The sequence below is a fragment of the Rhagoletis pomonella genome, unplaced genomic scaffold (assembly GCF_013731165.1).
Source record: "Rhagoletis pomonella isolate Grant_MI unplaced genomic scaffold, Rhpom_1.0 Rhpom_scaffold_00012, whole genome shotgun sequence".
Lineage (NCBI taxonomy): Eukaryota > Metazoa > Arthropoda > Insecta > Diptera > Tephritidae > Rhagoletis > Rhagoletis pomonella.
Window position 1 is genome coordinate 19,055,130 of NW_023458566.1, and position 13,588 is coordinate 19,068,717.

Genomic DNA, 13,588 nt, shown 5'->3' on the forward strand with positions numbered 1-13,588 from the left:
GGCAAATAACCTATTAATCCGTAGACAAACACGATCAAATGAATGAAACTCAAATTAAACTCAATGAAAGAAGAGAAACAACAATGAAAGCAAAACTAATTCGTTTATTTGGGAAGAGACAACGTTTGGCAATTTCTTTGCTTCTATTTCTATTTTTGATCGTTACTAAAAAAAAAAAATCAGTGGAGCATTTTTGCATGGTGTTTTTGTTGTTTTCATATTCATAATGTCTTCTATGCCCTAAACGAAAAAAAATGTTGGCAATATTTCGAAAGAAAGCATTTGGAACTCTACATCGCGCTGCTTAAAGGGTATACAATCACCGACTAAGTTAATAGCAAGTTCGTTGGCTTTCCTTCCTTTACATTTTCTTCGGTTTTTTGTTCGTTTGCCAAATGTCATTTGCATTTTTCGTTCATAATGTTTGGAAGTTTTTCAGCACATACCGCGTTTGAGCAAATGCATAAAAGTCCAGGTAAAATATTGGGGACATGTGAACTTCTAGTCTGCTAAATACAAGTTCATTTCTTCATAAACCATCGCTGAAATGTTGTTAAACTAGAAAAACCTTTTTCCCTTCATATTCCACAATAAAAAAGAAAAAAATATTAAAATCCGAGAATTTGCTTATGCTTTGCAGCCATGACCACACCATGAAAACAGACTACACTGCGCATGCGTGGCTTCTTCGTGCGCCGCGCCCGCCGCTGTTCGCTCAGGCGTTTGGTGCCGCGCCAGCGCTTTCTGTGAGGTGTGAGGGAAAACTACTAGACAAAAGCTAACTAGGTACATATGTATGTATATTTAAAACAACAAAAAGTGTTTACAAATACAATCTTTGTACTAACGTTTTGCTTTGTTTTACTGTTGGCGCTACTTTGTTGTTGGTGGTAGGTAGCCAGTTTTCTTAAGTTGGCTACAGCTGTGGTGTGAGCTGCCGCCGCATACCCCATTAGAGGTTTCTTTGATATGCCAAATAATTAAGTGCCATCATAAAAAACATTAGAAACACTTTTGTAACGGAAGCTTTGTAAGTTCACACGCTCAGCACGTTTAAGTAATTGTTGGACGACAATGCGAGGAATGGCTAGAGCGGACATGAAGACGACAGCTATGACAGAGGTGCAAAGCTTTGACGCTGCATGATTTGGAGCTGTTAAGCAGCAAAAACATTTATACACGCACACACACGTTCTAATGTCTGTTGTCGGCATTGTTGAGGGCCTACTCTTTGCAAAGATTGTTGACCACATTGGAATTGAAGTGTGCGTGCACTAAGTGGACAACTAACAGGACATACAATTATATGCAGTGGTTTGTCAACATAATTCATCTTGATATTCCTAGATGAAGAGGTCATTCCATAAAAGAAAACCTGCTTTTTTCTTCCTTCGCTTTATGCCCACAGATGACCTAAATTCGATGTCGATTCGACTTGATCTAATTTCGCTAGAGGTGATCGTCAATGAGTTTTAAAGATGCCGAAGTATTGGTCATACTAGAGGCAGCATGGAGTCCAATCAATGGCCTAAAGAGAGAAAAACAAATCTTCATTTTCTCTGACTGTCAGACAGCCCTGAAAACTTTAGACTCACACATGATCCATTTGTATAGAATTCAAGTCATATGCAAAGCTGAAAAATTTGCAAGGCAAGTTGCGACCATAAATCTTCTTCTGGGCAATGAAACAACGGGTGTTCTAATAGTCATCTCCAAACTGTGTTTCGTGGGCTTAACTACATATAAATGAGGCATTCTACTTTCTTCGTAAATACTTGTGTTAAGTGGTTGTTAGACGTGGCAAGTGCAAGTTCTTTTCAAATGTCTGCCAAACTCAAGAATTTCCAAAAGAGATTGCAGGAGGAGTTACACCTTGCATGTAAAGTGGATTTAAAACGCAGTTTTTATTTCTAAAAATCAAACTTTCCGATACTACTTTTTGTCTGTTTACACGGTGAATGTAGACAATTCCACTTTCAACTATGTTAACAGATATTTTTATGCTTATAACAAAATTGCTGACTGATTAGAAAGGAACGATAAAAACTAGTAAGGAAATGCTTGCCGCCTCCCTCGGACACTGTCCTAACATCGTTTCGAAGAAAATTTTCATCACATTGGAAAATAAAAGAAATGTCCAAGATGCTGCTACCTTTTCTAACCTGGCCCAACATGGACTAAGCTGCAAGAAAACTTGATAACTGGACTTTATTAAAGAGGCAATACATTTTTTTTTAACAACTGATGTAATCTGGCTCCCCAAACCAACAAACTAACTGCAAATCTTATAAAACCATTTGTTATTTTCCGATGGCTTGTATGGGCTAATTAAAGCTTTTCACATAACAAATTGCATTCAAATCCACATTATCGCCAATATAAAAATGTGTGTATGTTAGTAACAACACACACATACTACATACATACATCTTTGCATTTACGAACGTATTCGAACAGTATCACATTCCGCATTTCGTTATGTAATTTCAATTACCAAATTAGTTTTATGGTTTTGCAAGTTCTGCATATCCAATTACAGCAAATTGCATATGCAGCACAAAGGCAGTAAAACGAGGTTGGTCGTAAAATTAAATGAAAACATAAGTATCACCTAATTAACTTTTTACCTGTACCTATGTATGTATGTATGTCTGTATGTATGTATGTACGTATGTATGTATGTATGTATGTATGTATGTATATTAGAGTGGTCCTTAAATGTAGGAAGCAAATTTCTACATCAGATTTCCAAAGCCTCAACCCCTACGTCGATGCTACTATAGTCGAAGATATCACATATATATTTTGGTCGCAATTGAAGTCGGTTAAGGCGTGTCGCACAGCGGGCAAAGTCCAGATTACCCTATCAAGACGTCATAACCGACTCCAATCGGAACTAAAATGTATATGTGATATCCTCGAATTTAGTAGTATCGATTTTGGGTATTAGATGAAAAAAAAATATTTTAATTTTTTGAGTCTCTATAGAGGAATCTGTACTTTGCCCCCTGTGCGAAACGCCTTAACCGTATCCAATCGGGACCAAAACTTACATATATGTGATATCTGTGAGAGAGAGATGGTATTACGGATTGAGGGGGTGAGACCTAAAAAATGCTTCATTTGATTTTACGGACCACCCTAATGTACATATTCACTCCCCCCCCATATACTTGCGGTTCGCTACTCACCACATTCTTGCATAATTTGCATGCGAAGCCAGTCTCCATTCTGGCTGAGTCATTTTCATAGATCCGCTGGCCAACTCTTTACTTGGCATTCGTACATTTTAACACAACCGAACTAAACGGAATCATAATGAGCCGTCCAGTCCAGTTATTTTCGTACACAGCGCACAGACGTTCGTTTGTTTGTAGAGAAAAGCATTCTGCTTGATTGCTTAGCAAATCACCAGCTATTGAATGAATTACTTCCTCAATATTCACACGCAAATACATACATACATACATACATATGTATACTAGCACAATGTATGCGAAAGATTTTTGATTTTTGTCTCTCTATCCAGCGAGTTAGACGAGTTGCAGCGAGCGATCTCAACAATTCATGGCGCGAATCCATTTGTCATAATTTCTTGTTTTACTAAATTATTACTGCATAAGTATGAATTTTTGATTTGGCCAAGCATAACCAGGCCATAATAATCGCTCATCCTTTTCGCTTGGTGACGGCAACGACAGCGGCGACGCTCGTGCAACAAAATTGCATTTGTTTGCAGCGAGCGCAGTTGAGTCCGCAGTGGCATCCCACTAAGTGGCGCAACCGCAGCATGCAATTTTGTTTTGGCCGGCTGGGGGTGCGGTGTGGGGCGCCATTACATGGGTGCGTTTCGCTCCATCAGTTGGTGATCAACAGCGCGTTCGCTGCTCAAGGAGCGTTGTTCCATAACTGGTTGATCGAATGTCTGATGATTTTGCTAACTGGCTGCTGGCTGCTGGCTGGCTGGCTGGCTGGCTGACTGGTTATTTGTCTGGCTATTTGTCTCGTCGCTGTACTGGCCAGTGTCTGGCTGCGAGCAGTGCAACTCTGAATTGCAAGCCGGTACTGGTGGTTTAATGTTGATTGTCGGGGCGAGCAGTAATAATGGCTGCACTGAAAGCGCTTTGTACATGTAAACAATGCAGCCGTAAAAGCTGGTAAATAATTTCACTTTAGCGTCTCATGCTCATAATAACCGCATGCATGGTGATTTCTTTGCTGCAGAAAATAAAATGAGCAAAAAACAAGCATCTAATGCGCCGGAGGAATATTTGCAGAGAAAAGCAATGTTAAAGCAATTATTTGGATTGAAGCTCTAATTAACGAGTTATGTGCAGTTTAAAAATGTAAAATGTAAAAATCAAATAAGAAAAAATGAAATAATGTAAAATAAAGCCTATTACATTGCATTTAAAGTTTCCGCCCAAGTAACTCACCCAAAAGGTAAAAGGGGACCTCAATGATGAAATCCGGAAATCTCCTCTTTCAGATAGAAAAAATAGTAGTTTGAGAAATTATTGTTTTTTTTTAGACTTAAACTGAAATTTTGCTAATTCTTACCATTGATTCAGATTGAGTGACACCCTTCATAGATGAATATTGGCTATATTTGAAAAATTTTAAACGACTGATCCAAAATGGCGACTGAAAAATGGTGGATTTTTTTTTTAAGTTGATCGCATTTCCCCGAAACCATAAAGAACCGTAAATAATCAATACCGAGGTAGAACCACCAAGAGGTCCTTAGATACCCCATAGGGAAGGGAACCTACCACGTGGCAGTTTTCGCACTCGAACTTTTTTTTTTGTGTACCGGTGTTATCGGCGCAGGGAAGGAGATCGAGCACTCTGCCAGCTATGCATACAGGCAACCGCTGTAGCCCAGTCTAACCTAACATATACCCAGAGAAAATGTGCCGAAAAATTATTATTTTTTTTTTATAATAGATATTTGATATACCGGATGTCTCGAAGATCGCTCGATTGTAATCAGAAAATATTTGGATAAAAGCATTGAAGCCAGTTTGAACAGGAAATTCGCAAGTACGCCCGCAAATACTCACATACATAAGTACATTATCGTAAATATTAGGTATGTATATACATATGTACATATATAACATATTCATATACATTAGGGTGCATCACAAAAAAAAAGTTGTGTCTTTTCAGCCGGAATTATAAAATTTATTATATTTTAAGACTTCTGCCGAAATATTTCGGAAAAATCTTAAGATTAACGAAAGCTAGACCCATTTGAAAATACTTCCAAAAATATTTTGTTTTTTGATTCCGAAAATTTTTTTTTTAAATTTTTATGCGATCCTTGAAAGCTTAAATTAAACTCTTCTATCACCGATGGAAAAATAGTACCGATTTTTTTTTTTTTGTACAGACAGTGATGCACCCTAATATACATAAATAGAGGTGAGCATATAAGCAAGGTAAGATAAAGAAAGTTGGTGTTACGAGTATCGCACGATGATAAGTGTTAAAGCCTACTGCTGCTTACGGTGATTGGAGAGGCCATTGAAGTGGCAACATCCGCTGCAACTGACCGCTGCCACATATTTTGAGTCTGCTGTGGAACAACAATGTTGAAAGTGTAATTGAAAAATGCTGAATTTTTTCAATCATAACGGAATTACAGGAGAAAAGGCATTGTAAAATAATGAATGCTTACCAAAGCAACAAAAAGAAAAAAGTTGAAATGGGAATGCATATGGTATTCGATATACCGACATACATATGTTTGTATGTGCATTAGGGTGGTCCAATATAAGTAAAGCCGAAATTTTAATAATGTCACCCCCTAGGATTAATCTATATCGAAAAATAAACATATTTCTATGAATCAAAAAATATTTACAGGTCGCTCAAAGCGCTCAAAGTTTTCCATGTATTTTATATGGGGAAAAACAACTTTTCGTAGAAATGGTATGGAATTGTTGAAAATCAATATTTTTCGATCCTAAAACTCTGGTTCTCTTCAGGAGACTACAATAACAATACTCAATTATTTATTTAACAATGTTTTAATACTAAAGATTTTTTATTTACCCCCTGATTGCATGTTCTAGCATTTTATGGGGGTTTTGGTGAACCCAGAAAATATAGTTGCTATGAAAAAATGGTTAAATAAATAATTGGGAGTCTCTTGAAGAGATTCCGATCGAAAAATATTGATTCTCAAGAACTCCATGCCGTTTATACGAAAATTGTTTTTTTACCCATATAAAATACATGGAAACTTTTGAGCGCTTTGAGCGACCTCTAAATATTTTTTGATTTTAAAATAAAAAAATAGGGGTATAGTTTTTCGGTGTAGAACAATCCTAGGGGGTAAAAGCTCAAAAGTTTCAACTTTACTTTTTCACATGCATTTTTGGACCACCCATGACCACCATAATGGGCATACATGCGTTCATATTTTCGACATACTTATATCCATGTACACTTCTTACGCCACCAAATATATTGGTGATAGTATTTTACCACTCACTTACATACATACACATACATATACACATTCATGCATGCATACTCGTCAAAAGCATAAGTACGAGTACATAGCTGAGCAGATAAGTATGAGCGAATGCGGAATTGGGTCAGCTGGGCTCCCTTTCATTTTTTTGTTGATGCAATTTCAACTTTTACTCCGCCAATTGCGGCAATTCAGTTTGTGTGTATGTATGTGTGTACTTAAGTGCTAAATGCCAATATAAATAGTGGGCATGGATACGAACATATGAAAACTCTGCAATGGTAAAGAAAAAAGAAATACATACATAGATTATTTTAGTGCCGGGGGATGTCACGAATTTAATTTCTTAATAAAATAAATGAAGAGGTACCCTTTATATAGATGAATTATATTTTATAGACTTAATGCTTATCCAGATTTGATAATAATTTCCTACTAAAACAAAAAAATTTAACTTAGTTAAATATACCAAAAGTCAGTAATTCTTTTAAGGCTTGAGTGAATGAAATAACTATTGCTCCTACCATTATTAATTAGCTTAAATAGTTTCTATATGATAATTGCACTTTCCTTTCATTAGTTGTATGCTGCTTCTTCATCCCATCATGTACACATAAATACATATATATGTGTGTAAATTTTCGCCATGAGAAATTAAATACATATATATATGTACACTCATAAATATCAAAAGCAAATTAAAATTTTAAGTTGGCATTTTTCAAGCGCACGTAACTGATGTACAAGTACAATGCATTTTAATTCATGCAACAATGCGCAAGAGCGATTGTCCAATCAGCCTCCAGCCGACGACGCTAAGTACACACACCATTGTTATTTGTTTGGCTCAGTTGCAGCTACAGCGCCGAAAGCGTGTAAATGTCAAAAGTTTGCAAGAAAAACGAGCAAAGCAAAAAAAAAAACCAAGCTGAATTCTCAAAAAGTCGCCATGTCCAATAAAGCATGAGCACGTATTGTCCGTATGCACTTTAAATATAGTACAGCCAGCTGAACCTGTGGCGTTTCAAAGGAGGGTTAAAACAAAAAAAAGCGGTGGCAACTGCCTTTCAAAGAACTTTTTTTTTTTACGGTAAACAGGGTGGCCAATCTAAATTCTTAATATAAGTCGTCTTTTTGGTGCGGCTTCGATGATGATGTATGTTTTTTTGAAACGAATTTTCTTTGGTAAGAACGAAAAATGACACTAAAGACAGCACAACTCCGAAATCAGTTTGTCGCCGAACCACTGATGAGGCAGATTCGTTTCCAATCAAAAGATCTAAGCAACTTACATACTTTTCCTTTTAAAACAGGTTTTTAGGTAAAAAGTTTACTAACCTAAAAAAAAATTTTAAGTAAAGCATAATGCCGAATTTCCACTAGGCAGTGCAGTGTTAAAAAATTAGAGGAATTTAAAAAATGTCATGTGAAAATGAATTAAATGCCTAGTGAAAATTCAGCATACGAATTCTTAATTCTTAACTTCATCGCTCTACGATTATTGTGCAAAAAAAAAAAAAATGAAAAACATCAGATCTTAACCCCCTCTGTCTAAAATACCATCGCACGCCTATGACTCGCATTGGATTTTTATCGCTATTGTGTTTCTATGGATGCTGGTCCAATTGTGTTTGCTACTTTTTTTTTGCGTTTGCTTTTACTAATGTTATTTTTGTTGTAATGCTTGCGCACGCAAACGACCTTAGCAATTAAATTGGCGTTCGTTAATGGATTTATTTTCTCGATTTTATGTAGCATTTTTCACTTTTATTGAACAGCGCAAGGCAGCCAGTGCCGAAGTTGAACTCGCGCAAGCATGTACGAAGAATTTGTTTATATGTGTATGTATGTATGTGTGCGCAAATCTATGGCACAATCAGTATTTTGCATAAGTTTGAACCTGAATATAACCTTTCATAAATTTACACACAAGTACACACCTTGTTCGGTGATCTACATACATACATACATATATACATATTTTGTAAACAAATGAATAAATAGTTTTAGCAAAGTAGAGTTAATAAATGCAAAAAATTTAATTTCATCTAAATTTTAAGCAAGTTTTGAAAAAAATCACGTTTCAAATTTCGAACTCCAAAAATCGCAGAGTTATGCGAATCACGTACCATATTTATGTGGCCAATCACACGAGCTGGTTATTTTTATGGCCAAAGAATGCCAGCTGGTTTTATTCCATTTTGCTCATCCACGCACTATTTTTGCCAGCGGAGCTGACGAAACTCGTTGAAAAAGCGAAAACCATTAGGAGCAGCAGAAGTGAGAGTGTTTTGTGATGAACAAATATTTAATTTTTTTTTTTAATTTTTTGATTAATGGAAAGCTAAGTGATGCTGCGTGCTGGCAAATTGAAATATGTAAACATCTTGTGAATGGATGATGCAAAGCTGTATGTTTATATGGTATGAATGTATTTTTTCATTTGCTTAGTGATGTAGCGAGTTCGTAGCCTAAGTCTTTTGTATTTGAAACGTCATACGTTGGGCTAAGCCTTACGATATTTTTTGAAAATCATTACTTTTAATGCAAAAGAATCGAAAGAATCGATTGTTTATAGATTAATGTTAAACCATTTTGAAATATCGTGTAAGAAGAGAAAGCTAGTAAATAAGTTTAGAGAGAGTGAACGAACATTTTGTTGCGATTGTTTATATTGGTCAAGCGGCGATAAAAGGGAACATGAGAGAGATGCACATGAGAACTAGCACACACATTCAGAAATAAAAAAAAAACGTATTCTGAGAGTTCATAGAATCTCTGTAAGATGACACTCTCATCAAAATTTTTGACGTAGTATAAGTATGTCTTACGTTTCGTTACGTTTGGGGCTATGCTCAAATGTTGTAGTTGTAATTTTTAGAGCTTTACGAAAACGCTTATTGCACGAGAACTAATAAAGCGATTTGAAAGAGAAGTGTGGCGTTTCAAAGATATAATTCCAAACCTATCGACAGATTTAGTTTTGTAAGTAACCAATTCGGGTTCTGTCGTAGAAACAGCCTTTAAAGTGCTCTAGCAACTTACGGTTTGCAGGTAAAACTTTCATTTTCGTTTCTTTTGGAGCAATAGAAATATTATCGTGTACAAATTGTATATAAGTTCAACAAATATTGAGCATTTTAATGCAAAAAATGTTGACAAAATTCGCAAATTTTTTTTATTTCCAAAATGCTGGAAAACCGCTTGAATGATTTTGTTTTTGTTTTCTTTAATCAAAAACTCAAGATTTTTCCTTTCATTTGGTGTATGTGAAGTATTGGTTGATATATTCGAAGTATGTTTATTTTATTTAAATATATGGGTATAAGTAATTTTCCATACAAAATCACTTCGTCATCATTTTAAGATCTGTAATTTAAATGTTAAATTTGTGCAATGAAAAGACTATATGTCTTACCGTACATCTGTCATATATAAAATAATAATAATAATAATAATAATAATAATAATAATAATAATAATAATAATAATAAAAAGTATGAGTGTGTGTAGGTATTTCGGCTTTTGAATAACAGATGGCGCAATATTTATAAAAAGCAAAAGTGAAGGGGAATATGATAAGCATAAAAATAAAAACAAAGATAAATATAAAGAAAAATATGAGGATGAGGATATCGATAAAAGTAAAGATGAAGATAGAGGAAAAAATATTAAAATAAAGGTAACTATAGAGAAAAGAATATAGAGACTAAATCTGGGGACTATTTCGGGATTTTAGAGATTTTCGGAATTTTCGGGACTTATCGATATAATTATCGATATTTTATCGGTTTTGTTATCGATATTTTTTATCGATTTGGTCATCGAAATTTTTATCGATATCGTTATTGATTTTGCTACGATATTTCTTTATCGATTTTGTTATCGATTTTGTTATCGATATTTTAATCGATTTTGTTATCGATTTTGTAATAGATTTTTTATAGATTTTGTTATCGATTTTGTTATCGATTTTGCTATCGATATTTTTTTCTTAGTGTGTGCTTTCGTTTTTAACTTGGATGTGCTCTTAACCATACCACGTATTCTACGTTTTAATTTAACTTTTTAGTTAATTAATAAATGCAAACTAAATATGCAGTCCGATTTTTAGTAAGTAAATGATTCGCTACTTAAATATAAGTTACTCCTCTTTATATGACCACTCAATTAACGCATTATCGCAAGTATTAAGCGCCCAAATGAATACAATTTAAAACGTTTGTAACCCAATGATTAGAGGTGCCTGCTACCACTAAATGATACTCAGGTTTCATTTGTGGTCCAATAAATGTCCCAAGAAAATTTTATGGAGTTATTTCCATCCATGCAAGTAACATATACATATTCAAAAATATGAACGAATTTATTCATCCCTCATATTGCATTGTCATTTGGTTCTGAGCTAAGTTTGAAGTTTAAAGTCTCAAAAAATTAGAAGTTTCTATCCCGAACATCCTAGACCCTCATAACGAAATCTATAGGACGCAGAGATTAGGAAAGTCTCACATGATATATATGCTTACAAGAAAGAAATCGCTGGGTAAAACAGAAATGAATGGAGTATTTTCAACCTTCTTTGAGACACTGGTGGCCCCTTATAGCGACATCTCTTCACTCCACCAAGATGAGGCGAGAGCAGCAATATTACGGGTTCAAAACAACAAACTTCTTGGAAAGTATACCGGCTAAGCTTTTCGAAAATTAACACTAAAAAATAACGCTATCCTGGTGATCAAGCGAATAATAACTCTGCAGTCCGGTCAACTGGTACTATTTACTTGGAGTTCAGTGCTATGGACGAAGCTTCTTTGGTCTTGGACCACACCGATATAGAGTTATAGTACCTAATAAGATGAAGTAAATATGAGGTCTATTTCTCCATCTGCACTGGGACTAAACGTTTTAGGACATTTGTTGAAGTGATCATTCGACCTTTGTCCGGTCAGACAGAAAATCGATTCGCTCTTTAAGTATTTAAACCCTCCAAATACCATTTAACTAATCTCTCGCGGTAAATTAAGGCTAGTTCAGCGTGGAATATACACAAGGCTTTAAAGAAGTTAACTCAAAGGGCATACTACCTCTCTCTTGACACTGTTCAGGTTGCGATCTGGCCCACTTGGTTCTTATTTCTTCTCCTAACCTAAAAAAAATTGTTAACCGAAGATTTAGATTAGATTTAAGTGTAAATTTTCACAACCTTGGTAGCAGTTCGAGGAATCTGCGAGACTTTACTGATCGTAAGTAAAAATATTCGTTTTACGGAGTCCGGCTGATTACACCTGCCAAGTATTAACCACAATAATTACTAGCTCAATTTTCGATACATAGCAATTATATTCATTGAATATCAGGTTAGGATTAAGAAGTACTTCACCGGTTTTACACCAATGATTGATTAGTTGCAAGTTGACTTCAAAGACTTTAAGCCGTCGACAGACGTTTTTTTTCTGCCGTGAATACCGTAAGCTGCTTTGACGGCAACTTCGGTCATTCAACTGCCTCATACCAAACTATTCGTTTCACGTAAAAAATGTAAGCAGCTTAAGATATCAACAATTTTAAGTTTCTGCTGCGTTTTTTTCTGTGGCTAAACACTTTTTAATGTTCGCTTCTTTTAATTAGCCTTCATGTTTTGGTATTCTCTAACGCTTAAAAATATGTACTCAGCAAAATTAATTTTTTTTTTCATACGTATATACACTTGTAATAATACATACAACAATATCAATAATAAAACATAATTGTATTTACTTTACTTTACATCCAACAACAATTCGCTTCAGCGAAATCCACTGTGAAGTCGGCAAAGTCGTGAGTGTGCAAAATCATTTGTAAGCTGGAAAATGGGCACAAAGATCGAGTACGTGGACACGACGCATCTCTATGCAACCAAATACATACGCAATTCAAAAGCCATAGCCGTACTTTGGGCGATATTCACAATATGCTATGCAATCATCGGCATCGTTGCCTTTGTGACGCCAGGTTAGTGTGTCAGTCAACAATCGAATGGAATGGCCAAGTTAGATTAGTTTTCTACACCGATCGAGTATGCATACGTACATATGTATAAGGAGTACAAAACAACACAACTTTGAGAAAATTGTTATAACACATAAAGCTTTGTTTCAAGAAAATTTGCGCTAAATAAGACCATTTCATTCAAAATATTTTACAAATATATTTTATGGTTTGTTTATCTAAGCCAGTTTCTAATCGCATTGTTTGCAATTTCTTTACAGAATGGGTCGGCGATCCGGACAATGAAAGTGCGGGACGCTTAGGTCTGTGGCAGGTGTGTCAGCGCGATGAGATATTCGACAATTGCAAGCGACGTTGGGAGACCATACTTTCAGTGCCAACATTCTCGTTCCAAGTGCGTAAAACGCAGCCACCTTTGGGCATATCAAGCTATGCGTTTATCTGCTATTTTATCTACCCATATATCTTACTCTTGTTTGTTTTATTTATTTTTTAATTTTTTCTATTTCTTATTTGTTTAATTAACCATTGTTTGCGCTCACGTACCAACAACAACGGCACCCACACTCACCATAACCATCATCGGCGCGCTGAATACACAGTTGGCAACATTCTTTATGGTTGCGGCGGTGGCATTGGCCTTGCTGACAATCTGCTTCTTGGTATTCTTGATCTTCATGAAGTCGACGAGAGTCTTTCACATATGCGGTTGGATGCAAATCATATCAGGTCAGTATATATGTACATTAGACTGCATCATCAAAAAAAGTTGCAGTTTTTCCGCCGGGAGTACAAAATTTATTATATTCTAAGACGTTCACCAAAACATTTGGGAAAAATATTAAGATTTAAGTGAGCTGGACCGATTCGAAAATACCTCCAAAAATGGAGTTTTTTATGAATAAAAATAGTTTCGTAAAGAACTTTTTGAAAAAAGTCCCCTCAGATGACAAAACAGATTAAGCTTAAAAAATCTGCATAAAAATATTTAAAAATCTTTTCAACGGAATCGTAAGAATGAGATTTTTGATGCTTTTTTTTTGTTTTACTTTTTTCAAAGATTGACTTACGAAAAACTTGAATAACTGGGCCAAAACTATTCTGATTTAGACTTAT

General features: G+C 35.3%; 2 protein-coding genes across 9 annotated transcripts in view; one reads left to right on the plus strand and one right to left on the minus strand.

Moving 5' to 3' along the window:
- Positions 1 to 2,670, minus strand: part of LOC118748032 (LHFPL tetraspan subfamily member 3 protein-like) — a 22,641-nt gene extending 19,971 nt beyond the window's left edge. Inside the window, exon 1 of the mRNA XM_036482321.1 lies at positions 2,654 to 2,670. The gene's annotated coding sequence lies outside the window, so the exon portion shown is untranslated. The remainder of the gene's footprint in view (positions 1 to 2,653) is intronic.
- LOC118748031 (LHFPL tetraspan subfamily member 3 protein-like) overlaps positions 1 to 13,588 on the plus strand; it is a 73,426-nt gene that overhangs the window by 57,724 nt on the left and 2,114 nt on the right. For 5 of the 8 annotated variants that reach the window (XM_036482316.1, XM_036482317.1, XM_036482311.1 and 2 more), the window contains 3 exons: positions 12,274 to 12,475; positions 12,733 to 12,866; positions 13,075 to 13,201. In XM_036482316.1, the coding sequence (XP_036338209.1) occupies positions 12,334 to 12,475; positions 12,733 to 12,866; positions 13,075 to 13,201 (403 nt within the window). In that variant the 5' untranslated portion in view covers positions 12,274 to 12,333. The other 3 variants (XM_036482313.1, XM_036482315.1, XM_036482314.1) reach the window with 3 other exon arrangements.